The sequence below is a fragment of the Terrapene carolina genome, unplaced genomic scaffold, assembly GCF_002925995.2.
Source record: "Terrapene carolina triunguis isolate 2854851 unplaced genomic scaffold, T_m_triunguis-2.0 Scaffold68, whole genome shotgun sequence".
Taxonomy (NCBI): domain Eukaryota; kingdom Metazoa; phylum Chordata; order Testudines; family Emydidae; genus Terrapene; species Terrapene triunguis.
Window position 1 is genome coordinate 2,761,383 of NW_020664419.1, and position 27,153 is coordinate 2,788,535.

The 27,153-nt window shown below is 39.8% G+C and overlaps 1 protein-coding gene across 2 annotated transcripts in view; it reads right to left on the bottom strand.

Moving 5' to 3' along the window:
• Positions 1 to 27,153, bottom strand: part of EXOC4 (exocyst complex component 4) — a 611,454-nt gene that overhangs the window by 309,424 nt on the left and 274,877 nt on the right. For both annotated transcript variants that reach the window (XM_026648604.1, XM_026648605.1), the window contains one exon: positions 22,713 to 22,809. In XM_026648604.1, coding sequence (XP_026504389.1) covers positions 22,713 to 22,809 — 97 coding nt within the window. The remainder of the gene's footprint in view (positions 1 to 22,712; positions 22,810 to 27,153) is intronic.

Below are 27,153 nucleotides of genomic sequence, written 5' to 3' on the forward strand. Positions count from 1 at the left end.
TATTAAGGTTATAACAACCAACAAGAATGCACTTTTATGTAGAAATCCATGATTAAACCGAGTCTTCCTGACTAAATCATGATTTAAATCAAATCCACCCTGCTGCAGAGATAATGGGATTCCTAAAAATCTCCAAATGATTAACACGACAAAGCAGCAGAGACAGTATTTGATCATGAGTATCTTTTACAGGACATACAGCACCTTTAGCATGCATTTGCTGTAGCCTTTTCATTCTGTGAGAAGGCAACCAGCCCAGCCAATACAACACCTTAATAATAGATGCACTTCACTGTTCAGAGGCATTACCACATCATTTAGTGCCCCTGGAACAAACACTCCATTAGTTTTAAGTACTATAACAGTATTGGTGCTTTGGCCTCCATAAAAAAATAAAAAATGGTAAAGCTTTTGGGTTCTTCTATCTTGCAACATTTATTTCATAGTCACTGCAGAAAAAACAAAACACCAGTTTGAAGATACAAATAGGTCTAAGTCAGTGACATTAAATTATTATTTAGCTTTCAAAACCTCAAGTTGCCACTATCAAGAGGAAAAATTGAATTTAAAGGGTCCATTTCACAAATTAAATTCTGGCTGTATTTTATTGTCCATATTTTTCACAGAAGCAAAACTATTTATTGGTGCCCATACCCTAAAATAAATGTCTACAGTACTCAAACCATCTGTGATTCACTGGGAATGCTTCATCACACACTGTCTATGAAAGGAAATATGCTTTCAACTGACTATAAAACAAAAGTAAAAAAGGCAAAATAATAATAATAGCACTTAGATAAGGTTATCCCTCTACAGATAAAGTGCTTAATAGGAGAATAAGTATCAGTATCCCCAATTTAGAGATAGGAAAACAAAGGCAAAAGAGGTTAAATGTGTCAAGATCACACAGCAAGTCCAGGGCTTGTACTAATCCTATGCTCTCTCCACTTGACCACTCTATCTCTAGGTGGGGGAAAGGCTGACCATCAAACTGATCGGAGGCCTTCAGAGTTTGCCCCAGACCCATAGGCCTGTGTGACATTTTAACATAGATTACAATTGAAGAAGAGAATATTGGAACAAGCCAGAATAAGACTCATATCACTGGATTGAAAAGAATGCCTGAAAATATGTACAGAACCAGTACAATAGAGCTAAATTATATTTATTGCCTTGGAAGAGGCATTATGGTGCCACCAAAATGAGCACACATTTGCAGGTCTAGTAGCATTAATATGCATCACTACTTTGGCTGAGACCAGATACAAACACACAATCCTCTTACATAATCCATTCCTTCTACAAGAAAAAAAAAATCATCTCCACATGAGACAATGCAGAGAGACCACTGTTGGATATTAGAATTAAATAATGTCATAAGGATACTTGAAACTAGAGTCACAAACAAAAGAGAGTTCCTGCCCTGAAGAAGTTCACTATCTTACTTCAGATATAAGGTAAGCGATAACCACTGTAATGGGGATGGTGTAAGGAAATAGGACAAGAAGGCTTACAACAACAAGATTATGTGGTTGGCTTTCATGCATTAGGGTACATGTTGATATGGGAGCACGTGTGCATGACCATGAGGACCATGCCCCTTTGATCTCTAGTTCATACCTAATTGAACTCCTGTAACGAATTCTCTGTGACACTTCCAAGTGGCTAGAATCTCGTTGTGGGTATTGTAGGATGTGCTTATGAGCACTAGCCATTGTGAGTGAGCATGCACCAAAACATGGTCGCATAACTAGACACGCCATGGTTGTTTACAGGGATTCAAGCAGTGACCTTCAGAACCAAACACACAGATCTCTATCACTCTCTGTGATGACCAAGGTGCATGGATAGATGCAGTAATGGTTCATTATACATGCACAAGAGGCAAAAGTTACTTCACTACCAGAATACTAAATAACAGGTAGCATTGTATCCCATTTTATAGATGGCAAACTGAGGCACAGTGCAATTTAGTGACCTGCCCAGAGTCACACAGGGAATCTGTTTTAGAGCTGGGAACACAACCCAGATGAATGATCCCTTGTACTAGGCTGCTTTGACCATCAAACCACACACCATGATCTATCTTTCCAAACGGAGAACACTTGACACATTGAGGAAGAAAATCCATGTTGAAAATGCTCACAATTTTCACAACCAGCCAACCAACCAACCAGTCAAAGAATTGCCTGGAAAGGTTTTAATACAGATGGGGGATAAAACAGAGAATTCATCTGTATTTTATTTCATTCACACAAACGCTGATCAGAATTATAAGTATAGCAAGTAAATGACAGACAAATGACTGTTGCTACCAAAATACCAAATGTAAATTATAAACATTCAGGTAACAGTGAGTTCAGAATTACTGGAGCATTTTCCATCGGACATACCAACATATAAACCTCACAGCCATCTGCTGCAAAAAGCCATGTATCTTTCCTCTTTGACTTCTTCTCTCCCAATGTTCTGTCCCATCTAAAGTTTAGTTTTAAAGGTCAAGATGGAAGAATTCAGTTGCATTAAAGAAAAAAATAGATATTTACTTTAAACGATAGTTAATTAGGGGGCAAAAAGAATCACATCTGCCTGCTGCTTTTTTCACTGTAATACTTGGCACTATTTGATTTTGCTGCAGTCGTATCCAGGATACCAGCTCTAACAACTCTTTAACTAAAATATCAATTTCATTCAACTACCTTTCCAGACAAACCAACAAACAAAACATTTACATAAGAGCTCCAGCTTCTCGGCAGTGGATTAAAAAAGGAATGGCAGAAAATGCTATTCAACTTGTTATTTTGTGAGCACTATTAAGTTCAAAGGAATCAAAATCCAGAACAAGGATGTCCCTTTCCCTTTCATATCCCCACCAGGCCACCTTGCTTTAAAATTCATTTAAATCAGGCAAAGGGGTGGGAAGAAGAGCAGAGGTGCATTTAGAGGCAAGAAAATTACATTATTTAAACCAACCCAGCCACAGATCAAAAGCTGAAGTGTAGGATAGCAATTTAGCTTGAGTTTGATCAAATGGCACTTTGGATCATACAGCCAGTTGTCATTTCAAAAACATTTACAAGATGGGAAAAAACAGAGGATTGTATAATTTTAATGTAAAATCCAGCATCTATGTGCAAGTTGCCGTGGGGTTATACCGTATTTTATGCAGTACTAAATCATCTGCAAATAGCATTATAAACAGAGAGAAAAAATACAGGTCCCTATCATGAAGAGTTGACAATATGGACAAATGCTATCTATCAGACTTATATGGCCCCCATTACCAAAATATCTGAGCACCTCACAGACTTTAACGTATTGAGTCTTACAACACCTCTATGAAGTAGGGAACTTCTGTTATCCCCATTATTCTCCCAAAGCAGATTTGGGGCAGGTCTTCACTATGGGGGGTGGGGGGGGAGGGTCGGTTTAAGATACGCAAATTCAGCTACGCGAATAGCGTAGCTGAATTCGACGTATCGCAGCCGACTTACCCCGCTGTAAGGACGGCAGCAAAATCGACCTCCGCGGCTTCCCGTCGACGGCGCTTACTCCCACCTCCGCTGGTGGAGTAAGAGCGTCGATTCGGGGATCGATTGTCGCGTCCCGACGAGACGCGATAATTCGATCCCCGAGAGGTCGATTTCTACCCGCCGATACAGGCGGGTAGTGTAGACCTAGCCTAAGTGACTTGCATGAGGTCACACAGGAAGCCTTGAACAGAGGACTGACAGCTCCCAGGCTAGCACCCTAAACACTGGACCATCCTTCTCTCTTCTGACAAAGATGCAGGAAAAAGGATGTGACTTTTAAAATAACCTACAGGGGATGAAAGGATTGATTGAGGGATTGTGGCGAAAAATGAGACTTTAGGAGTGATTTGAAGGAGGGGAGAAAAGCTTCCTGGAGCTCATGAAGTATATTCACAAAACTTCCTGTGTGAAAGAGCTCCTGTATGCTAAATATAAAATTAAAGGAAGCTACGTTGTCCAAGAGAGAGAACTCTAAAAGCTATGATGTACTGTGGTCTAGTGGTTAGATCAGGGGACTGAATATCTGGATTTTGATCGCTGGCCTGACTCTGACGTATGTGTCCTGGGGCAAGTCAGTTAGTCTCCTTAAGTCTAATATTCAACAAATCACCTGAACCCAGATTAAGATTATCTGAATTTTAAATGAGTCCCAGGAACCCAAAATCCATACAGAATGTTTCAGATGCCCCACCAATACGTCAGATAATCAGGGTTTACATGTACAGAGTAATAAACCTCACACTGCGGAGTGGTGAGGTTTAATTAATTGATGTCTGTAAAGGGCTTGAAAACATCAAGGAGTCACGGAAATACTAAGTAATAGTATGCAATTACTAGTAGAGCTGTCAATTAATCGCAGTTAACTCACACTATTAACTCAAAAAAATTAATCATGATTAAAAAATTGTGATTAATCACATTGTTAAACAATAGAATACCAATTGAAATTTATTAAATATTTTTGGATGTTTTTCTACATTTTCAAATATATTGATTTCAATTACAACACAGAATACAAATTGTATAGTGCTCACTTTATATTATTTTTATTACATATTTTTGCACTGTAAAAATGATAAACAAAAGAAATAGTATTTTTTAATTCACCTCATACAAGTACTGTAGTGCAATTTCTTTATCATGAAAGGGCAACTTACAAATGTAGGTTTCTTTGTTACATAACTGCACTCAAAACCAAAACAATGTAAAACTTTAGAGCCTACAAGTCCACTCAGTCCTACTTCTTGTTCAGCCAAATGCTAAGAGAAACAAGTTTGTTTACATTTATGGGAGATAATGCTGCCCACTTCTTAATTAAAATGTCACCTGAAAGTGAGAACAGGCATTCATATGGCACTGTTGTAGCTGGTGTTGCAAGATATTTACGTGCCTGATGCGCTAAATATTCATATGCCTCTTCATGCTTTGGCCATCGTTCCAGAGGACGTGTTTCCATGCTGACAACGCTCGTTAATAAAATAATACGTTAATTAAATTTGTGACTGAATTCCTTGGGGAAGAATTGTATGTCTCCTGCTCTTTTACCCGCATTCTGTCATATATTTCATGTTGTAGCAGTCTCGGATGATGACCCAGCACCTGTTGTTCATTTTAAGAACACTTTCACTGCAAATTTGACAAAATGCAAAGATACCAATGTGAAATTTCTAAAGATAGCTACAGCACTCCACCCAAGATTCAAGAATCGGAAGTGCCTTCCAAAATCTGAGGGATGAGGTGTAGAGCATGCTTTCAGAAGTCTTAAAAGAGCAACACTCTGATGCGGAAACTACAGAACCCAAACCACCAAAAAAGAAAATTAACCTTCTGCTGGTGGCATCTGACTCAGATGATGAAAATGAACATGCGTTGGTCCGCACTGCTTTGGATCGTTATCGAGCAGAACCAGTCATCAGCATGGACGCATGTCCTCTGGAATAGTGGCTGAAGCATCAAGGGACATATGACTCTTTAGCGCATCTGGCATGTAAATATCTTGCGACGCCAGCTACAACAGTGCCATGCAAATGCCTGTTCTCACTTTCAGGTGACATTATAAACAAGAAGTGGGCAGCATTATCTTCTGCAAATGTAAACAAACTTGTTTGTCTGAGCGACTGGCTGAACAAGAAGTAGGACTGATTGGACTTGTAGGCTCTAAAGTTTTTACATTGTTTTATTTTTGAACACAGGTTTTTTTTGTACATAATTCTACATTTGTAAGTTCAATTTTCATAATAAAGAGACTGAACTACAGTACTTGTATTAGGTGAATTGAAAAAAAACTATTTCTTTTGTTTTTTACAGTGCAAATATTTGTAATCAAAATTAAAAATAAAGTGAGCACTGTACACTTTGTATTCTATATTGTAATTGAAATCAATATATTGGAAAATGTAGAAAACATCCAAAAATATTTAAATAAATGGTATTCTATTATTGTTTAACATCACAATTAATCGCACAATTAATTTTTTTAATCACTTACCAGATATATTAGTAGTAATTAGGGCTGTCATGCTATTACTTTGGGACCCAACTAATCAAAATATAGGACCATTCCTTTTTTGCAGAATTCAATTATAGCTACTTGGGGATTTCCATAACATGGCTAAAATTTCTTAACAGAACTGAGACAACAGCTGGTTGGAAATTTTCTGCCAGAAAATATTTCAGACAGAAAATGGACTTTCAAGAAAATTTGAAAGTTCCACAGGCAAATCTTGAATTTCCAGAAAGTCTTCAATTTTCCATCAGGAAAATCAAAATGAAATATTTTGTTTTGGGTCAGATCGACCCAATTCATATTATTCTGTTGTGTGGAAACACCTGGAATGTTTCATTTCAAATCAGCTCAATAAAACATTAAACAGCATTTCTCTATCAGCACATTGCCTAGTTTAGTTCAGGCTCCCTTTCTTTCTTATGGGCTGAGCTCCCTGGAGGACCACATCTCCTATAATGTAATGTGGATTTTTCTCTGACCAAGCTGTGTGAGAGTCACATGACTCTCAGTACAGTAACTCCTCGCTTAATGTTGTAGTTATGTTCCTGAAAAATGCTACTTTAAGCAAAACGATGTTAAGCGAATCCAATTTTCCCATATGAATTAATGTAAAAACGGGGGGGCTAAGCTCCAGGGAAATTATTTTTTGCCAGACAAAAGACTTTTTTTATATAACACACACACACACACACAGAGTATAAGTTTTAAATGAACAATTTAATACTGTACACAGCAATGATGATTGTGAAGCTTGGTTGAGGTGGTGGAGTCAGAGGGTGGGATATTTCCCAGGGAATGCCTTGCTGCTAAATGATGAACTAGCACTCGGCTGAGCCCTCAAGGGTTAACACATTGTTGTTAATGTAGCCTCACACTCTACAAGGCAGCACGAATAGAGGGAGGAGACATAACAGACGCATGGCAGTGGCTGGAAACATGCCCTGTGGAAACTGAAAGTGATGATGAACCCAGGCTATCCCACTGGAGCGCACCACTCCCTCCACTTTCCAAAGTGCCGGGGTGTGTGTGTGTGTGTGAGACAGAGACACACACCGTGCGTGTGTGTGTGTGATGTGCATTACCCATTTAAGTATGCTGACCCCACTCTAAGTACACTGCCTTTTTAAGTAGATCAGCAAGTTAAGACAGCAGCTCCTGCAAGCAAGCTCCCTCCGTCCTGAGCCCTGTCGTGCCCCCCCGCCCTGTGGAGATGGGGTGCAGGAGCGGGGGGCAAGATTGGAGGGAGGGGGACACCCCTCTTCCCGCCCACCCCCTGCACAGCAAGGAGGAGGCTCCAGGGAGCAGCTCCAAGGCAGAGGGCAGGAGCAGCACAGGGAACTTAGGGGAGCTGATAGGGAGGCTGCCGGCCCACCCTGGTTCCAAGACCCCACCAGCTAGCTCCAATGGGCTGCTCTTCCTGCAAGCAGTGGACAAAGCAGGCGGCTGCCAAACAATGTTATAAGGGAGCATTGTGCTGCTTTAAATGAGCATGTTCTCTATTAGATCAGCGACGTAACAACAAAACAAGTTAACCGGGGCGATGTTAAGTGAGGAGTTACTGTATATCATGGGAAACAGTCTGACCAGGCAGCCTGGTCCAAAGGAGCTACTGGGGGCATCAGGCAATGCACCACAATGGGAAAATGCAGTTTACTGTTGAAGTGACTGGAAAAGAAACATTTAGCGTCAACTCAACAAACAAATGAAACAAATGTTTCATTTTGATCATTTCAATATTCTGAATCTTTTTTTTTTAATTTCCATTCAGTAAAAAATTTCAACTTTTTGTTCCAATTTGGGATGCAATCAAATGTTGAAATGTCAGAATTTTCCCCACCATGGACATTCTGAATTTCGTTCTATTCTGCATATAATTCAGAACAATCCAGCTAAAAGGAGCACAGAGGTTTCAGAGCCCCTGACATAAATGACTTGAAGCTAAGAATTGACATCTTCATTACCTAAACTTTTCTTGGGGTAAAAATGCCTGTAAACTATTCAACTCCAAATATATGAAAATCTGTGTTCTGGTGATTCAGATCCATGATCTCTGTATGTTTACAGCAGGAAGAAAATACAAGTGGTATCCCTATTCATTGTTTACACCTTGTCAAAATTGGACAAAAAGCAGAAGTTATTCTGCCTTTACTTTCATTAAGAATCTGGCTGTGTCCCTCTCTGCCCTCAACTGAAAGAATGTTATGGAAGACACCATGTGTTCCCTAGCAAGGTGCTTCAGGATATTCTAATATTTAATATATTTACCACATCGTAGATTTTCTTCCTTGGATCTACTCTATTCAGGCTCTTACAACACCCTCCTCATCATATTTTTTGAGCAGCTTCCAGAAGTGCATAAAGGAACATGACTAGAATTTGTCACATGTGGTTCTCTCCTTCTCTCTTTTCTCCCCAAGTGAAAAATTATGTGAGGTTCCATTTTCTAAATTTTATTTTCTGCTGTGCTCTGTATCTTTATTACTGAAGTCAAGGACAAAGAAGTAGGCCTTGCACTTGGAGTGGAAGTTGGGGAGGATTGAGGCAGTTCTTAGTACCCAGGGGAGCTCATTCCATGGTCTCGGACTGGCTTCTGAGAAAGCGGTCTCCTGCACAGGTAAGTTTGTGGTGGACAATTCTATTGTGCCTGAAGAGCAAAGCTGATGACCATGATCCTCATCCTGGAGCATCAGACACTTTTTAGGTATTCTGGGTCCAGACCATTGAGCGCCTTGAAGATATGGACAAAACTCTTGAATTGGACTCAATGAATCTCTGATTTCCCTCCATAGCCTCTTTCCACCATCTTATATGGTGTATCAACAAACCTTTATTCACTGTCAGATCTGCAGATTAATGGTCACATACATGCTTTAAGATAAAAATAATCAGTATTCAGAAGGCACATGAACACCCATTTCACTAGTGTTTGGACTACTAATAGGGAAAAACAGCTTGAGTTTCCTGGCTAACAGCATACAGACTACTGCAAAAAATATTCCAAATGTCACGTTTACATGCAATGAATAAGAAAGCAAAATACAAGTACAATTCTGGAGGCATATTTCTACTACACCAACCTGCATGAATTTGTCTCAGCCCTGACTTGGGCCTGGTCCACACTAACCCCCCACTTCGAACTAAGATACGCAACTTCAGCTACGTGAATAATGTAGCTGAAGTCGAAGTACCTTAGTTCGAACTTACCGCGGGTCCAGACGCGGCAGGCAGGCTCCCCCGTCGACTCCGTGTACCCCTCTCGCGGAGCAGGAGTACCGGCGTCGACGGCGAGCACTTCCGGGATCGATCCGGGATCGATTTATCGCGTCTAGACAAGACGTGATAAATTGATCCCAGAAGATCGATTGCTTACCGCCAGACCCGGAGGTGAGTATAGACGTACCCTTGGAGACATGATCCTCTGGAGATAGAAGAGGGAAGTTTAGTCTCCAAATACCTCAAACATCTGTAACCTAACTTACTGAGACTGCCAATAAGGGTGACAATAGGTGATTACAACTTACAGCTGATCCAAGTGAGTAAGGGAAGGTTCAGGCTCCTTTTGAAACTATGGTGGACATCATGCCTCACCTCCCGTATCCTGTTCTGTTATGAAAGTTGGAACTAACTCATTTATCCAGCTAAGGTAGGCATTTGTAATGCACCAGTTCCCACTGTAACCGGCTCCAAGCATGGAGTGGTGTAGTTAATAGTAATGGCTTTTCCTTGCCACAGATGTCTGTTTTATGTAAAGTCACATGAATCTGTTGACAATATGCTCACATTGGCAGAACTCATTTTAGTGGGCTTGCCCTTGTGAAAAGAGGAAGAAAATGTGTGAGGCTCTGCATAGAAAGAATATTGAAAAACCAAGGAGTCACAGACACATCAAAACCTCTTCAGGAAACTGGGAAAATTCCTTAGAGATGGAAAGTGTGCAATTAGAGCAGGAGTATTTGTGGCACCTTAGAGACTAACAAATTTATTTCAGCATAAGCTTTCGTGGGCTACAGCCCACTTCATCAGATGCATAGAATGGAACATATAGTAAGAAGTATCGTCACAACTTCTTGTCAATTGTCTAGAATGGGCCATCTTGATTATCACTACAAAAGTTTTTTTTCTCCTGCTTCTTAATTACTTAGCCTCTTACAGTTGGTATGGCAACTTCCACCTTTTCATGTTCTCTGTATGTATATATATATATATCATCTTCTTACTATATGTTCCATTCTATGCATCTGATGAAGTGGGCTGTAGCCCACGAAAGCTTATGCTCAGATAAATTTGTTAGTCTCTAAGGTGCCACAAGTACTCCTGTTCTTTTTGCGGATACAGACTAACACGGCTGCTCCTCTGAAACCTGTGCAATTAGAGTTTTCTTTCAAAGACTCTAGCTAGTTTGCTGCTGGGGGACAGCAAGCTCACAGGACACAAGAGAGTAAGGTCCAGTGTCTGATCACAGAACTGGAAGCCAGGAACCGCAGAGTTCTAGTTATGTTTTCCCCACTGATGTCGTCTGTGGCCATGGGCAAGTCTCAAATACTAGGCCTCAGTTTCCTTATGTGCACATTTCAGTTACCTTCGTCACAAGGCTGCTGTGAAGATTTGCTGGTGTCTGTAGAGAGCTTTGAATATGAAAATAACTACTAATTGCTAGGTATTAATTAACAAAAAAATCTGTAGGAGTAACATGTAAAAATGGTTTCGTACACTTCTAACAGGTATTCGCAACAGGCAGGATTGAAAATTGTGAACAGGACTCTCGCCATTCTGCACAAGTAACCACGTGTGTCAAAATGTGTGCATTGTTTAGGATTCCATTGATTGTGTTCTGGGGGTAGCAGGAGCTGGAGAGATGTGAAATTTATGACAGGCTGTCTGATTTACAGTATGGACGAAACATGTTTGCAAACTCAAAACTTGACAGATCCGATGTAGCACCTTTTTTGACAGACAATATAAGATGAATGTATCACATATTAGGAGCTTTTTGGTGTGCGAGTGTGTTTGTGTGGGAGGTGGGGGCACTTTATTTGCTGTCAGAGGAAATGAACAGCCTTACCTTAAGGTTTTTATAAACTGTCATCTTTAATCAGAAGCACAAAGCAAGATTGTCAGCTCTTATAAAGCATTAAAAAATGGCAGAAGTTAATAATCTCCCCCCCACTCTCACACACAACATTTTTGCAATGACCTGAATCAGAACTAACCCTCTTCTTAGCAATGTCACAACAACAAGCTTTTTGAAATGTGTCTTTGTAATTCAGCTACACAGACTTTATGAGAGCCTGTCAAAAGAAAGAGTTAGGATGTGCCTGCAAGAAGCATTCATTCTTGCTGTCAACAGAATAAAGAACTAAATGTCAACAGCAAGGGACACCTCAACTAAATGTCTTCTAAATACTCATTAAACCACAGGAAGAAAGATTCACTAGGTGGGTATCAACTTGCTCACTTAAGATTTTGTTGCCTGAAATCCAGAGGTCAATTGAAGTAAACACCTAGTCTAAGAAAAGTTGCATAAAACATTCACCATATTCTAGAACAAATATTATTGATTCCAAAATAAAGACGTGGGCATTAAACATCATTGTTATTATCGGAATCAGGAGTCCAAATCCTATCCATCACTGATTAACCACGAGGCATGAGTAATTTCCAGTCTCCCTCAGGTTCCTGATCTGTGAAGTTTGGACAGTACCTACCTTGTACTAGTGGTGTTAAGAATAATTAGCTAAATATTTGTACAGTGCTCTGAAGATATAGAATGGCTATAAGCAATAGGCCTTGATACAAAATTAAAAATTCTTATTAGAAGGCCATACTAGGTCAGACCAAAGGTCCATCTAGCCCAGTATCCTATCTACTGATAGTGGCCAATGCCAGGTGCCCCAGAGGAAGTGAACTTAACAGGTAATGATCAAGTGATCTCTCTCCTGCCATCCATCTCCACCCTCTGACAAACAGAGGCTAAGGACACCATTCCTTACCCATCCTGGCTAATAGCCACTAATGGACTTAACCTCCATGAATTTATCCAGTTCTCTTTTAAACGCTGTTATAGTCCTAGCCTTCACAACCTCCTCAGGCAAGGAGTTCCACAAGTTGACTCTGCGCTGTGTGAAGAAGAACTTCCTTTTATTTGTTTTAAACCTGCTGCCCATTAATTTCATTTGGTGGCCCCTAGTTCTTGTATTATGGGAATAAGTAAATAACTTTTCCTTATCTACCTTCTCCACATCACTCATGATTTTATATACCTCTATCATATCCCCCCTTAGTCTCCTCTTTTCCAAGCTGAAAAGTCCTAGCCTCTTTAATCTCTCCTCATATGGGACCCGTTCCAAACCCCTAATCATTTTAGTTGCCGTTCTCTGAACCTTTTCTAGTGCCAGTATATCTTTTTTTAGATGAGGAGACCACATCTGTACGCAGTATTCAAGATGTGGGTGTACCATTGATTTATATAAGGGCAATAAGATATTCTGCGTCTTATTCTCTATCCCCTTTTTAATGATTCCTAACATCCTGTTTGCTTTTTTGACTGCCTCTGCACACTGCGTGGACGTCTTCAGAGAACTATCCACGATGACTCCAAGATCTTTTTCCTGATTCGTTGTAGCTAAATATTGTATGTATAGTTGGGGTTATTTTTTCCAATGTGCATTACTTTACATTTATCCACATTAAATTTCATTTGCCATTTTGTTGCCCAATCACTTAGTTTTGTGAGATCTTTTTGAAGTTCTTCACAGTCTGCTTTGGTCTTAACTATCTTGAGCAGTTTAGTATCATCTGCAAACTTTGTCACCTCACTTTTTACCCCTTTCTCCAGATCATTTATGAATAAGTTGAATAGGATTGGTCCTAGGACTGACCCTTGGGGAACACCACTACTTACCCCTCTCCATTCTGAGAATTTACCATTTATTCCTACCCTTTGTTCTCTGTCTTTTAACCAGTTCTCAGTCCATGAAAGGACATTCATGAAAGATAAATGGTTACATTTTAAACCAGGTCTCTGATGGTTTGGTGTGTTTTTGTGGACACATTTTTAATAATTCCTTATATGTGTAACTAATAACATCTTAGATTATTAAATTTGAGTTTTTAAAATCTATTTTCTCTTCTCCGTGTAAACTACGTGTTTGTTTTCTGAACGTTATTCAGCTTGATCCGTGAATTAAGAATGATCAGTTTCATTTTGAATTAGAGTAATTTTCATTTTCTGATTCCCCTGCACTAGCATGATACCACTTTGGTTGATTCACCAAATATCCAGAGGATTTTTTTTAAATTTATTAATTTTTAAAAGATTAAAACATTTTATTCATATTATATTTAGTAAAACCATAATTTTGGGCCTAAAACTATTTGACATTGTGCGTTTAATTTAATAATTACGTTAACAGCTAAATTATTAATGTAAATATATTTTTCCTAGCAACTTATTTCAAGATTATTTTAATATGGTGTAAAGACAATTATATATATTTAATATAAATTAATTATGCATATATATTAACACATACTACATACATATACAGCAACATGTTCATTTTCCCATTTGTATGTTTCATATAATAGGAATGTAAGTAATATGAAATACCGAAGTAATTTTATAGTACTTCTCTACAGCATTTTATAGCATAATTTATCATTTATTGAAAAACAGTTTTTTATAAAACATTAACTATTAAAGCTTCATCAATATTATTTTTATGTAAAGTGTAACCAGTAAAGTACCTATAGGTAGTGTAATTGTGTAAATGGATTCTTTCATTTGAATTGTTTACAGACATACATTTAGAGTCACACCCAGACTGTATTTGCAGCTGACATTTTCAAAGCTGCCTAGGAAATATAGCGTCCAAACCCCTTAGGGTGCGATTTTCAAAGCCGCCTAAGTGTTCAGTAATTGCTACATTTTAACGGAAGTAACCAAGACCTTAATTTTATAAAACACCTACCAAAAATTAAAGCTTGCAATGGTTATTTCTAATGCTGCCAGGCGATAGTTACTAAGCAAATATACATATTTACATATATATCATTCATAGTATTTATGTATATGTAACAAACCCCCCTCAGGGATTGTCAATGGGATTTGAATCCCAAACTTCAGCACCTTAGCACAGACAGATAACACTTGGCTGACAGAGTAACTCCAATAGGCAGCTGAGTAAAGTATTATCCTCTAGAACCAGCCTCTAGAGGGGGACAAAGCACATGCTGTCAGTATGTTGTATACGTTTTCTCTCTCTCTCTCTCTCTCTCTCACACACACACACACACACCCCTTTTCTCACTGTTTCAGCAATGGAATGGATGAAAGAGACAGGAACTTTCAAACCTGCTGTAAGACAAACACTGCTATTTTAGAATTATGGGGGTTAGTTTAATTTGTTAAACTAACTTCACTCCCACCAAATTCAAAACAATACAAAAACGTACCTTACAGCAACTGACAGGTGTCCTGTCATTCATGTATTTAAATGCTGTGCTGTGTTTCCTGTGTCTCAAACTATATGACCAGATTGTCCAAATGGCAGCTTCCTGTTTGTTATTCCCTTTTCTTTATGTAAGACAAGCTCTCTAACTACTCACTCTCTGCAACTGGATGCAGTGATTAGAAGATCAGTGATATTACATTGCATTTTTTCCTTTCAAGCAGCTGCCTACTTATCTGACAGAGACTGCCCATCAGACAGACAGGTAAACTGGGGTGCCAAGACAGTTTAGTTTTCCCATTCCATTTCCTGACATGGATACAAACTTGCTAAGACACAACTGCTTCTTTCAGGCTGATGAGCAGCATTTTGCTGTCTGTGCTATCCTGCAACCCTTTTAATTGCTGTCTGATCCTAATGAAGTGTGGCTGATATTAATAAAGAGATACCCCCTTGAGGCCCTGATACCTAATATCCGAACAGTGTTCAACTGCATTAGGATCAACAGGGTTTTCACAATTTGAAATGTTATCATCCCCATGTCTCCAGCTCCTTCTCGTCCATCTCCCCCCTCCACACACACAGCCTCAAGACTGCAGACATCTGTTCTTCAATTGTCTGGTAATAAACATACTCCATAAAGCATATGTAAAATGATTATTACCCTGAAGAGCCATGTGCCTCTCAAATGCCAGCTGAAACAAACAAACAAAAAAGAACACCAAACAAATGTTAGAACAGACTTGTCACTCAGGCTGTTAAGATTCCAAAATGCACAGACTTCGGATTTGGTCCGCCACATTGTCTTCCACCAATGGGAGAGGTTAGTCCACACACCTTCTGCCTGTCACATTAACAATGCAAGCAGATGCTGGTTATCAGTGGAGGATGAAGAAAGAAACTGGACTCTCATTGTGCTAACTTTTATACTTCAACGCCTCCCACAATATGTAATTAACGGAAATCAGATGTGTATTCCTTTTCAATTTGTAAGTGCAATTAGTTTTCATATGTTCAAAACCTGCTAGTAAAAATCTATTCCCAGGAATCATCTCTTTTTGAATACCCACTTGCCTTCTGAAAATCCATTGTTCATTTATTACATGTGGGGCAGTATATCATTAAGGGCTGGTAATTAATCTGGGGGGTTTGGTGCATCTTATTTGTCCTAGTGGAAATTAGGACCTGTATCCCAGAGCTGCATAGCATTTCCCTTCCCATTTCTGGCTTGCTACACCACATGAATTCTAAGGCAGGCATGCTTTGAAAACAGTTCACATATTTGTCCTCTTTGACATTTTGAAATCATAAGTGTTGTGTCTGGAGTAACAGTATATAAGAGTTCAGAAGCAAAATAAAAAATAACAAGTGCATTTTTAAAGGGTGGTTTTATTCTGACAAATGGCTACATAAAAAAAGCACCTCACTCAACAGATTTGCTCTCTGTGCACATTCACAATCATTTTTGCTGACTTCACTGATTAAAGCATGTATTTACTGCTTTTAACTCTTTGTAGTTCTGCAGAGGCAGTACAGTTATGGAAAAGTAAACTTCATTTTATTGCTTCTTGTGAATCATCAACAGAATTGATTAAGTTCCAATCTTGTTGTAGCAATGTTGGTCCCACGATATGAGAGACACAAGGTGGATAAGGTAATATCTTTTATTGGACCATCTTGTGTTGGTGAAAGACAGCCCAGACCTGAAAAAGAGCTCTGTATAGCTCAAAGCTTGTCTCTTTCACTAACACCAGTTGGTCCAATTAAAGATTTGACCTCACCCACCTTGTCTCTTTATTAAGTTCCAGTCACTTCCACCTGGGCAAACCCAGTCAAGACAATAGTGTTGCACAGGAAGAACCTATATTACTGGGGATAATGGGGATAATCCAAAGCCCAGTGATGTCTATGGAAAGACTTCCATGATCTTCAGTGGGCTTTGGATCAAGGTTTGATCCTAGTGTGCAAGAAGGACAGATCTCAACTTGATTTTCAGAGCCCAAGATGTAACTCAGAAAAAAAATCTGAGCATATTTTATTGGGAAATCACAGACACACAGAAAACATGGAGCCCCGGGCTATCATTTAAACAGAGCTGCTTTTCAGAGTAGAAACACAAAATGAGAGATTACTTCAAACTCAGGACCAGGAAAGCTGGAGGGTTCTGGTTTAGCACACTCCACACAAGATTCAACACAGCAGGACATTAAGTGACAGCACACTCGGCTAGCAAAACGTAAGACAGGAGTGTTATATCATTGGAACATTCAATGACCCTGAGTCAGCTCAGTGCTTCCAGTCTTTAAGAGTCTGAATAAACAACAGCTAGTATCTGAGGTATTTTTAAAATTTTCCTGTTAGTGCAAAAATTTAACTAGATAAAAAATAGAAAATATTAGTTTGCAACAAGCTAAGGTGTGAATTCACCCCAAATTACCCTGCTGCACACTAACTGTCCATGTGGATCCCACTGATGCACATTAACAGTTCATTAATGCACTTTTATCTAGTGTTTTGGAAACCGGACTAGACGAAAGGGTATTAACGAACTGTTAATGTGTGTCAGAAAGGGCCATGCAGACAGTCAGCCCAGCGTGGGGTAGATTTGCATGTAAGCTGGTCTAAAGGAATTCTCTCCCTAATAGCTAGGCCCTTAATACAAGAGTGTATAAAATACACTGTTGTCAAAGGTCTGGCAAACACACTCTAATTGCAAGATTTTGTGCTGTGAGTTCTCCCAAATGTCAACATTATTTACAAAAGTCCATCAAATTCTGCTTTTTTCATCCCAAAATGATGTAGTAATGCCAGTTGGTTTTAAGGCCAGTGGCCAAATTACTGCCTGGGTTATCTGGTAAACCAGTACTTTGTCAGGAATGTGTTCAGCTCCTGCTATTTTGCCTTATTTCTAGTGGGGGTTTTTTATTATTGTTGTTGTTTATTTAAAAAATCAGTGCCACCCTCATCCCACAAACTGTAGTGTTGGGAACCAGCTCTCTCCATATCATGGCAGCTCTAATTTGCAGTTACGGCAAGAAGGCTTTCATTGTGCATAGCAGAAGAAATTCTTGTTAATTACAACCAAACTGCCAGGTCTTCTACACGCCTATTTATTCTCTTGATGGATATGGTTAGTGGCATTATGCTAAACAAATCACATCACTAACAACTCTCCCCTCCCGAGGCTCACCTCACTGTGGGGTAAGTAAAATGATAATTTGTGCCACAAAGCCATTTTTTTTCTCTTCACACAGTTATTGATGTGCTACTCCACAAAAGTAAGTTAAGATGTTGCAAATGCCATCTTTCTCACTGTGTGACAAGCATATTGTACTCCGAGATCTTTCAATCTTAAATCTTGTTGTAACGGCTTTTATGACATAAATTATTTCCACTGCCTACCCATCAAGCTGGTAATGAAACCAGAGGGTGTCATGAGAATTGCTATTCAAAATGCATCATCTGTGTTGACTGGGGCGGGAGATGGGAAGGTGGGAGTGAGAGGAAAGAGAAAATGGGGAAAGAAGTTTTCATTATACCTCACACACTTGTAAAGTGTGTCAGCAATAAAGTAATATCTGATTGTCTGTGACAAGCCAACATAGTCACTAAAGATGAACAGCCAGAACTACATGCCATAATAAAGTGGTCACTTTGTATAGCACATTACAATAATAGTGGTCTTTCTCGGTCATAATAAAGTGGTTGATGACTTTATGCAACATGCTTTCTGAAGCTATTTACACATTAGTTATTAATTACCAGTAAATTCGTTAAACGAGGATTTTAAATGCAGAGCGAAAGCTCCTTGTCAAATGAAGAAGAAAAAAGTACAGCATACAAGTTAGCAATCAATGTTTCTTACGATGTAAAGGAGACATGGGCAAATAAAATGGTGTTAAAAATAATCCAATTCGTTTATTGCTACTGACTCATATAGTATCACACACTAATAATTTGAATATATGTAGCCCCTTTCATCCAAGGATTTCAAAGCACACAACAAATTTTAATTAATATATCCTTGCCACATATAGGGATTTATTATTTAAGACTTGTAAAGATAGGCTATTATAGAATCATAGAAATGTAGGGCTGGAAGGGACCATGAGAGGTCATCAAGCCCAGTCCCTTACATTGAAGCAGGACCAAGTACACTGAGACCTTCCCAGTCAGGTGTTTGTCTAACCTGTCTTTAAAAGCCTCCAATGATGGGGGATTCCACAACCTCCCTTGGAAGCCTATTCCAGAGCTTAACTATCCTTATGGTTAGAAAGTTTTCCCCAATACCTAATCTAAATCACCCTTGCTGCAGATTAAGCCCATTACTTCTTCCCCTACCGTTAGTGGACATGGAAAATATTTGATCACTGTCTTCTATAACAGCTCTTAACATATCTGAAGATTAATCAGGTCCCCACCACACTCTTCTTTTCTCAAGACTAAACATGCCCCATATTTTTAATCTTTGCTCATAGGTCAGGTTTTCTAAACCTTTTATCGTTTCCGTAGCTCTCCTCTGGACTCTCTCCAACATGTCCACGGATCTTTCTTAAAGTGGTCCACCCAGAACTGGACATAGTACTCTAGCCTAGACCTCACCAGTGCAGAGTAGAGCAGGACAATTACCTCCTTTGTCTTACACACAACAGTTCGGTTAATACATTCCAGAATGATACCAGACTTTTTTACAACTGTATTACACAGTTGACTCATATTCAATTTGTGGTCCACTATATCCCCAGATCCTGTTTAGCAGTACTACCTCCTAGCCAGTTAGTCTCCATTTTGTAGTTACACGTTTGCTTTTTTCTTCGTAAGTGTTGTACTTTGCACTTGTCTTTATTGAACTTCATTTTGTTGATTTCAGAACAATTCTCCAATTTTTGCACAGTCATTTTGATTTCTAATCCTGTCCTCCAAAGTGTCTGCAAATCCTCGCAGCTTGGTGTCACCTGCACATTTTATAGGCATACTCTCCACTCCATTATCCAAGTCATTAATGAAAATACTGACTAGTACCAGACTCAGAACTGACTCCCTGAAGATATGTCCTCCCAGTTTGACAGCAAACCATTGATAACTACTGTTTGCGTATGGTCTTTCAACCAGTTGCACACCCACCTTATCGTAATTTTATCTAGACCACAATTCCTATTTGTTTATGAGACTGTCATGTACGATTGTGCCAAATGCCTTACTAAAATCAAGATATATCACATTGACAGCTTCCCTGTTATTCACTAGGCCAGTGACCCTGTCAAAGATATATTACTTTATCTCCATTTTATGGCTGAAGAAATCGAGGCACAGAAACATTATGTAAATTGCCTAAAAGCAGTTAGGAAGGGCTTGGCTACACTGGCGCTTTACAGCACTGCAACTTTCTCGCTCAGGGGCGTGAAAAAACACCCCCCTGAGCGCAACAAGTTACAGCGCTGTAAAGCGCCAGTGTAAACAGTGCCACAGCGCTGGGAGCCGCGCTCCCAGCGCTGTAAGCTAATCCCCTCGTGGAGGTGTGTAGGGATATTAAAGAAGGTACTAACAGTGATTCCCCCAAGTGACAATGACCCCCCAATAATTTGTCCCCCACACTTTAAAATCCAACAGTTTCACCAAGTACAAAAATCTCTTGGGTCTTCTGTTAAAACTTGTAAGCTACTGTCTGTAGAAACCGTTGATTGTATCTGTCCTGTAAAAAATACTTTATCACTATGTAAAACTTACAAACAAGTTAATTGACTTTGTTCTTGAAGTAATTGATACAATGTAAACAAACGCTATAAGCTGTTAAGTGACTTTCACTTCATTGTAACAGCAACGGCTCCTAGGAACAGACCCCCACCCTCTGTGATTAAAGGGCCGGGAGTCTCAAATGAATTAGCACACACCCCAAAAGTGGTGGAGACAGTAAATTAAAATATGGTTAAGATATGGAATGTATGTTAATGAATGCTTTAAATTAAATTTAAATTAATGGAAATATCCTATCTCCTAGAACTGGAAGGGACCCTGAAAGGTCATCAAGTCGAGCCCCCTGCCTTCACTAGAAGGATCAAGTACTGATTTTTCCCCAGATCCCTAAGTGGCCCCCTCAAGGATTGAACTCACAACCCTGGGTTTAGCAGGCCAATGCTCAAACCACTGAGCTATCCCACCCCCCTAAATGCTTGATGTACATGAATGGTTAGGGAGGTGCCAGCCTAGAAAGGGAGTATCCATCGGCCAATGAGAAACACAAACTTTGAACAGTGTGGAGCCACCAGGAATGTGCCCAGGAATGTGCCATCTGCTGATTGAGTCAGCAACAGCAGGATGAAACAGCTCCCATAGACTAACATAGGAATTAATTCCTATAAGAATGGACTCTCAAGACTGAGGATTTTGAGTCTCTGGTTCTGCTGCCAGCCTCCAGGAGCATCAGGTGCACCTGACACAGACTCGGCTCCATCCTCATGACCAAGATACCTGGCCAGTAACTTGGCATGAGCAACTTCTAGGCTGGTAACTATAACACCTATACAGAACTTGAATGAATGATTGTGTAAATGAATATATATGTGTGTGTGTGTGTGTGTGTGTAAGGAATACGTAGTCATAGGAATAAGTAGTCAAACAACGTTGTTTACTTTTATCTTTTGCTTTATCATTATATTTACAATAAATGTGGCATCTTTGCCTTATCCCTCTTAATAAGATCCTGCTGGTTTTTATTCTATTGGTATAACAGGTGGAGTACCTGCAGCGCTGGGAGAGCTCTCTCCCAGCGCTGGTGCGCGACCACACTCACACTTCAAAGCGCTGCTGCGAGAGCGTTCCCGCGGCAGTGCTTTGAAGTTTTGAGTGTAGCCACGGCCTTAGTTATCTGCAGAGAGGAGAAGAGAACTCTGGAGTTGACTCCCAGCTCTGATCACTAAACACGGCCACCTCTCTAGAGGTAGGAACACAAATTGAAAACAAATATCGGCGTGTTAGACCCCAGGGCAAGGAACATGCTTTACTCCATAACTCTGACCCTGAGAAATAATAAATGTCCACAGCACTCATAGACTTCGATGGCAATTGGGGGATTTCAGTTCCTCTCATGATGAGGCCCAATGTTTGTAAAGTGCTGCAAAAATTCACACTAACATAAGTGATTTTTAATAGTAATATAAATAATGTTAAGAGATGGTGCTATTCTGAGGTCTGTTCTGCTACTGACTAGGGGAAAATCAGGCACAACAGGGAAGGGGGAATCCCATGTGAAAAACTATAGAGGTGCAAGACAAGTTGTAGGTTATTGCATGGGAAAAGAAACCTCATATTATTCTGCACTGACGATAAAAAGAAAATTAATCACTAAATCACAAGGTGGAAAGGGTGAAATTAAAATTGAACAGCGCTGCAATAAGCCTCCTATTTCTAACTAACTCAGCTCAGATATTTTAAAACTTCCAACAGCCCTTGATGAGCTTTCAGCTGAGAATTTCTAATGTATTTTAATAATTGATGCTGCAACCTAGACCAGGGACTTATTTTGCAGTCCGTAAGTTGTACCTGTTTACTGAGACATTAACTTACCTTGCAGTGCAGAAAATATTCCTCTGACTTTTATTAAACATAACGGACAATGAATGATAAACAATTTGCCACAAGCTGTGATTCAACTTTTCCCAGCGTTGATCAATAATAAATTACATTGTTTCATGCAAAAGGGGTCAAAACAAGCAAGTAAGGCCAGCAGGAGAGCTATCGAGCTTTAAGAGGTGAAGTGCACATCTGCTGTAAAGCTACCTGGAGATTTTTTACATAAGACCGGCCATACTGGATCAGACCAAAGGACCATCTAGCCCAGTATCCTGTCTTCCGACAGCGGCCAATGCCAGGTGCCCCAGAAGGAATGAACAGAACAGGTAATCATGAAGTGATCCATCCCTTGTTGCCCATTCCCAGCTTTTGGCAAACAGAGGCTAGGGACACCATCCCTGCCCATCCTGGCTAATAGCCATTGATGGACCTATCCTCCATGAACTTATCTAGGAGAATAATTTTACAGCAAGAGCATCAATACACCATCACTGCTATGGTATTTCATCTCAGAAACAGAAACAATGCCACTCCTCTCTACAAAACAAAACAACCCCCAACCCTCTCCAAGACAAACACAATTCAGGAAAGCACATTATTTCCACTTGCTCCAATTATTTATTTGTATCTATAGATACATGTATGAAACCTTACCTGAGTAATGGATGAAAGATGACAGTAATATTTCTTGCACCTGGTTTGCAGACAAACTTCGATCCACCACCTTCAATTAAATTATCATCAGGACCTCCTTGAAAACAAAAACACACAAGGAGAGTTTTCTTAAAAGATCTGAATGTACCCTTTCTAAAATTCATTAGCATCTTAAAATCATTTCAGGCTCCTCCCCTCCCTCAACATGCATCATGAAAGGTCTGTAATTAAATGAACATATTTCAGTTCTTCCGTTCTATTAGGATAAACTGGGCTTCTAACGTGTAACTTCTGACTGAAAGACAAAATAAAGACAAGGATCGCATCACCCATTAGTAAACATAAGAGACTATATTCTTTCCTGGTTGTTAGCAACAGTGTGGGTTGAGAGTTGGCTAGAGGACTGAGCACAGAATTAGGCATCAGTTAGACTCAGTTTCTATTCCCATTGTTACATCTGATTTGCTGTGTGTCCTTGGGCAAACCATCAACTGCCCTGTGCCTCAGTTTACCCACCTATCTTTCTTAGATACTTCTATGGCCCCTGTAACCATAGTTCTGAAATGCTCAGAAATTATTAATGGATTCCATCCTCACAACACTCCTAGAAGTATTACTCCCATTTACTAATGAGGAACCGAGTTAAAGTCACTTGCCCAAGGTCACGCAGGAAGTCCCAGGTTAGTGCCCCAATCACTGAACCATCCTCTCTCAAAAGCATGAGTGTCTCTATTGCTTGAGCTAACAGCCAGGCTCTGGTCAACAGGGATAATGCCACCTACCTTTAAGAGATATTTGGAAACTTAACATCTGGAAAGTGCTTTTGATCCTAGCATGAAAGGCTCTATAAAAGTCCAAATTATTATTGCAGCTAGGGACCTTCCACCCTGCTGCTGTTTGTTTTCTTAGGAACTAGCTTCATTTTTATACTGTGTATCTTATGACATCATAACTGTTGTTCCATTTTATTTTGTTTATGTAGGTCCATTGATTTTTTAGATCTCTTAGGTAAAGTCTTATAAGAGTCAAACAATTTCCCACATTGTTTGACTCTTGTGACTTCTCTGCCGAGATCCCAGGTACAGTACATGCAAAACCAGTGTTTTGCAGATATAGAAGAAATAAACAGATCTGATTTGGCACATTCATTTGCATCAGTTAATCAAAGGGTCATCTCTTGGAAGGTACAGTATACACATACTTAGTGTGATTTACAGAGCTGAAAACTGGACTAAAGGTCTTAAAATCAGAAATGAAACACCAGTCTTGTGTCATTACATCTGTACCAAAGTTACTGCCACAGATAAATCCCACTATCAATTGGCTTTAAGCACAGATATAGACAGAAAATAACTGTAAAACTGGAATTGTCTTACTCGACAGAGCCATTCATTCTGTGTGTCATATCTCTTGACAGCTGCAAGACTGTACTCCTGTTAAGCCTAAACAAAACAATGGGAGAGCAAGCTGGAGTCTCTTCTGCCTCAGACGTGAATGACAAAAATTTCCGACTGTGGAATCTTTGATCATTCAGTATATTAAATTACCCTATCATCGTGGCCATTTCCCCTTGTCACTCAGCACCGCTCACTTTGTGGTTGATAATGGAGTCTTAAACACAACCTTCTCCCCTTTTTTACTTCCAAGTGTTAGGCGCTAAGAACCTGGTCTGAATCTAGCCCTAAGCAATCTAAGTCAGTTGGGTTATGTTTGTAAGGATATTTTGGTGGTATTCTTGTAATGGCACATAATACACATGAACCATCCATTAATTAAAAATAAATAATAAAGAGCCTAGTCACATTATTTTGATAGCCTCTTTCCCATCTACAATACTACCCGAAATCAAACCAGTGGCAGGAGAGTACTATGCTCTTTGACCTTCATGTCCATCTCCCATGACATGGGAGGAAGACTGAATCTTGAAATGAGGAAAAGAGAGGGGGGGAAAGGTGAGAATCAATGAATAAATGACTCCCATCTTCTTTTCAGAGTGAAGTTTACATGCCTCAGTCCTTTGCCTAGTAGCCAAGTCACACAAAAACTCCACCACCGCTAGATCTATTTGGTCACTATGTTAACAATCTTAGTACAGAGATCAGGGACCAATCAGGTGACAGATGCCAACTCCCTTTGCACCCTAGAAGTGGTCCCTCCAGTTCAGTACTGTTATATAGAACAGTGCTTCTCAACCTTTTTGATACCAGGGACCAGCTTGTTGCCTTCCTAAACTGCATCAGGGAGATCTCAGGGACTGGCGCTGGTCCACAGATCGCTTGTCGAGAAACACCAATATAGAACAATTCTCAGCCCTGATATTGATTCAAAGAGATCCTCACACTGCCCCCTATTACGTAGGTAAATGTTAAAATTCCAATTAAATACATAAGGAAACAGAGGGCTTGTCTACACTTACAGTGCTGCAGCTGCCCTGCTGCAGTGCTTAGTGAAGTCACCACCTATGCCAACTAGAGAGTTTCTCCCATCAGTACAGGTGCTTCACATCTCTGAGAGGCAGTAGCTAGGTCGACATGAGCAGCTTTCCCATCAACATAGCACTGTCTACACCAGGAGTTAGGTTGCTATAACTGTGTCACTCAGGGGTATGGATTTTCCAACATAGTTATACCGACTAAAAGTTTGTAATTTAGACCAGGGCTGAGATACACAGAAGTTAAGTGATTCTGATCAAGGGCAGAGCCCAGAGCAGACTTCAGGACTTCCAAGTCTTGACCTCTGGGCTCCACTATACAGTATTTCTATGTTGAAAATATTTGTCAAAGATCTTTCTGTATGCTGTATTGTATGTCCTTTATGAAATTAAAATGGGTGGGCAGGGGAGTGAATTAACCACATAAAAACCATGGGTATTTAGATTTACTTATAGTACTTTGACAAGTAAACTCAGCTCCCCAGATGTGTGTATAAGTACTAACAGAAGAGTTAGAACACATTAAGACATATGAAAATTTCTGTGCTAACAAGAGGATTCAATGAACACACAGAACTAGCTAAGGATACGCAGTTCATAAATATATTCTATTTCCAATTAAAGAAAGGACAATTCTCAAAAAATGAAATTGAAATGTTTATGCTCAAGCTAACTTAAAAAAACCCTCACAAATATGACAGAATTTAAATGTGGAAAGGAGAAAAAAAGTACCACTTAGAAAGAAAATTATTCATTTCTCCCATTAACGTCTGACTCTGCATTTTCCAGTGGGGTCTGTCACTAACTGACTTATTGAAGAACTCATCCAAGCATGAACTATTGAGGCATGAATTAGGAAATACAGGCTCAAATCAAGAAAAGGGTGTTATTCTTGTTACGTCAAGTCACCCTGCACTAATCAATATTATTGACTGGGACGAACTTCATAGCAAGGAATAAAACAATCTGTCTTATCTGCTTAAGCACATTATGCAAGAGAGTTAGGAAGAGCACTGCTGGGAACACCACAACTCAGGCAGAAGGATACGCTTTTTAAATCTTCTCTGCTCCTAAACTTTCAATTAATAATAATAGATGCTCTGTGCGTAGGTGGGAGCTACAAAGAAAAGTAATTTTATTTATATTAAAATATTGTACCGGAAAGATATATTGATTCACAGAGCTCATTTCCAATGATGTCCTGAATATACAAAAACAGGAACACCATTGCAACAAACCTTTCTATTACAAAATAACCTATAACTGTCCTCATTCCCTTGGACTCTCCTTGTGCTGTGACCTCCCACCTCTACTCTCTGTCTGAACTTAGCAGTATAGACACATAGATACAAGTATACTGTGAAAAACCACGATTTGCACAGAAGAGTTTATTCCAAGCATGAGTGCAAACTGTGGCTTACAGGCTCTTTGCCTGCATACAAAATGAGTACTCTTAATGCAGACTTTTTGTCTGCCTATACAAGTGGTGCAGATGTGCAGTGGCTGGCCAATGATGGCTGAAATCCCCTATTAGACAAGGCCTTAGACTAAGCTTTTCAGGGCAGGGACTGTGTTTGTTTTGTAATACACTATACGCATTGCCGTGCCAACACGGCATCATCTGTCCCATGCTCCTAGCTGCTCCACACCAGCAGAAGGTATCCGATCATCCATCCTACAAAGGGTACGTCTAGACAGGAAAATAAACCCAGGCAGCGAGTCGCAGAGTCCGAGTCTACAGATTCAGGCATGCACCACGGCACTAAAAATAACAGAGTAGATGTTCTTGCTTGGGCTGGAGCCTGGGCTCTGAGACCCAGCCCCGCCCTGGGTCTCAGAGCCGAAGCTCCAGCCAGATTGGGAACATCTACCCTGTTGTTTTTAGTGTCATGCCACAAGCCCCACAAGCCGAGTCGGTAGACTTGGGCTCTGAGGGTACGTCTACACTACCCGCCAAATCGGCGGGTAGTGATCGATCTATCGGGGATCGATTTATCGCGTCTAGTGTAG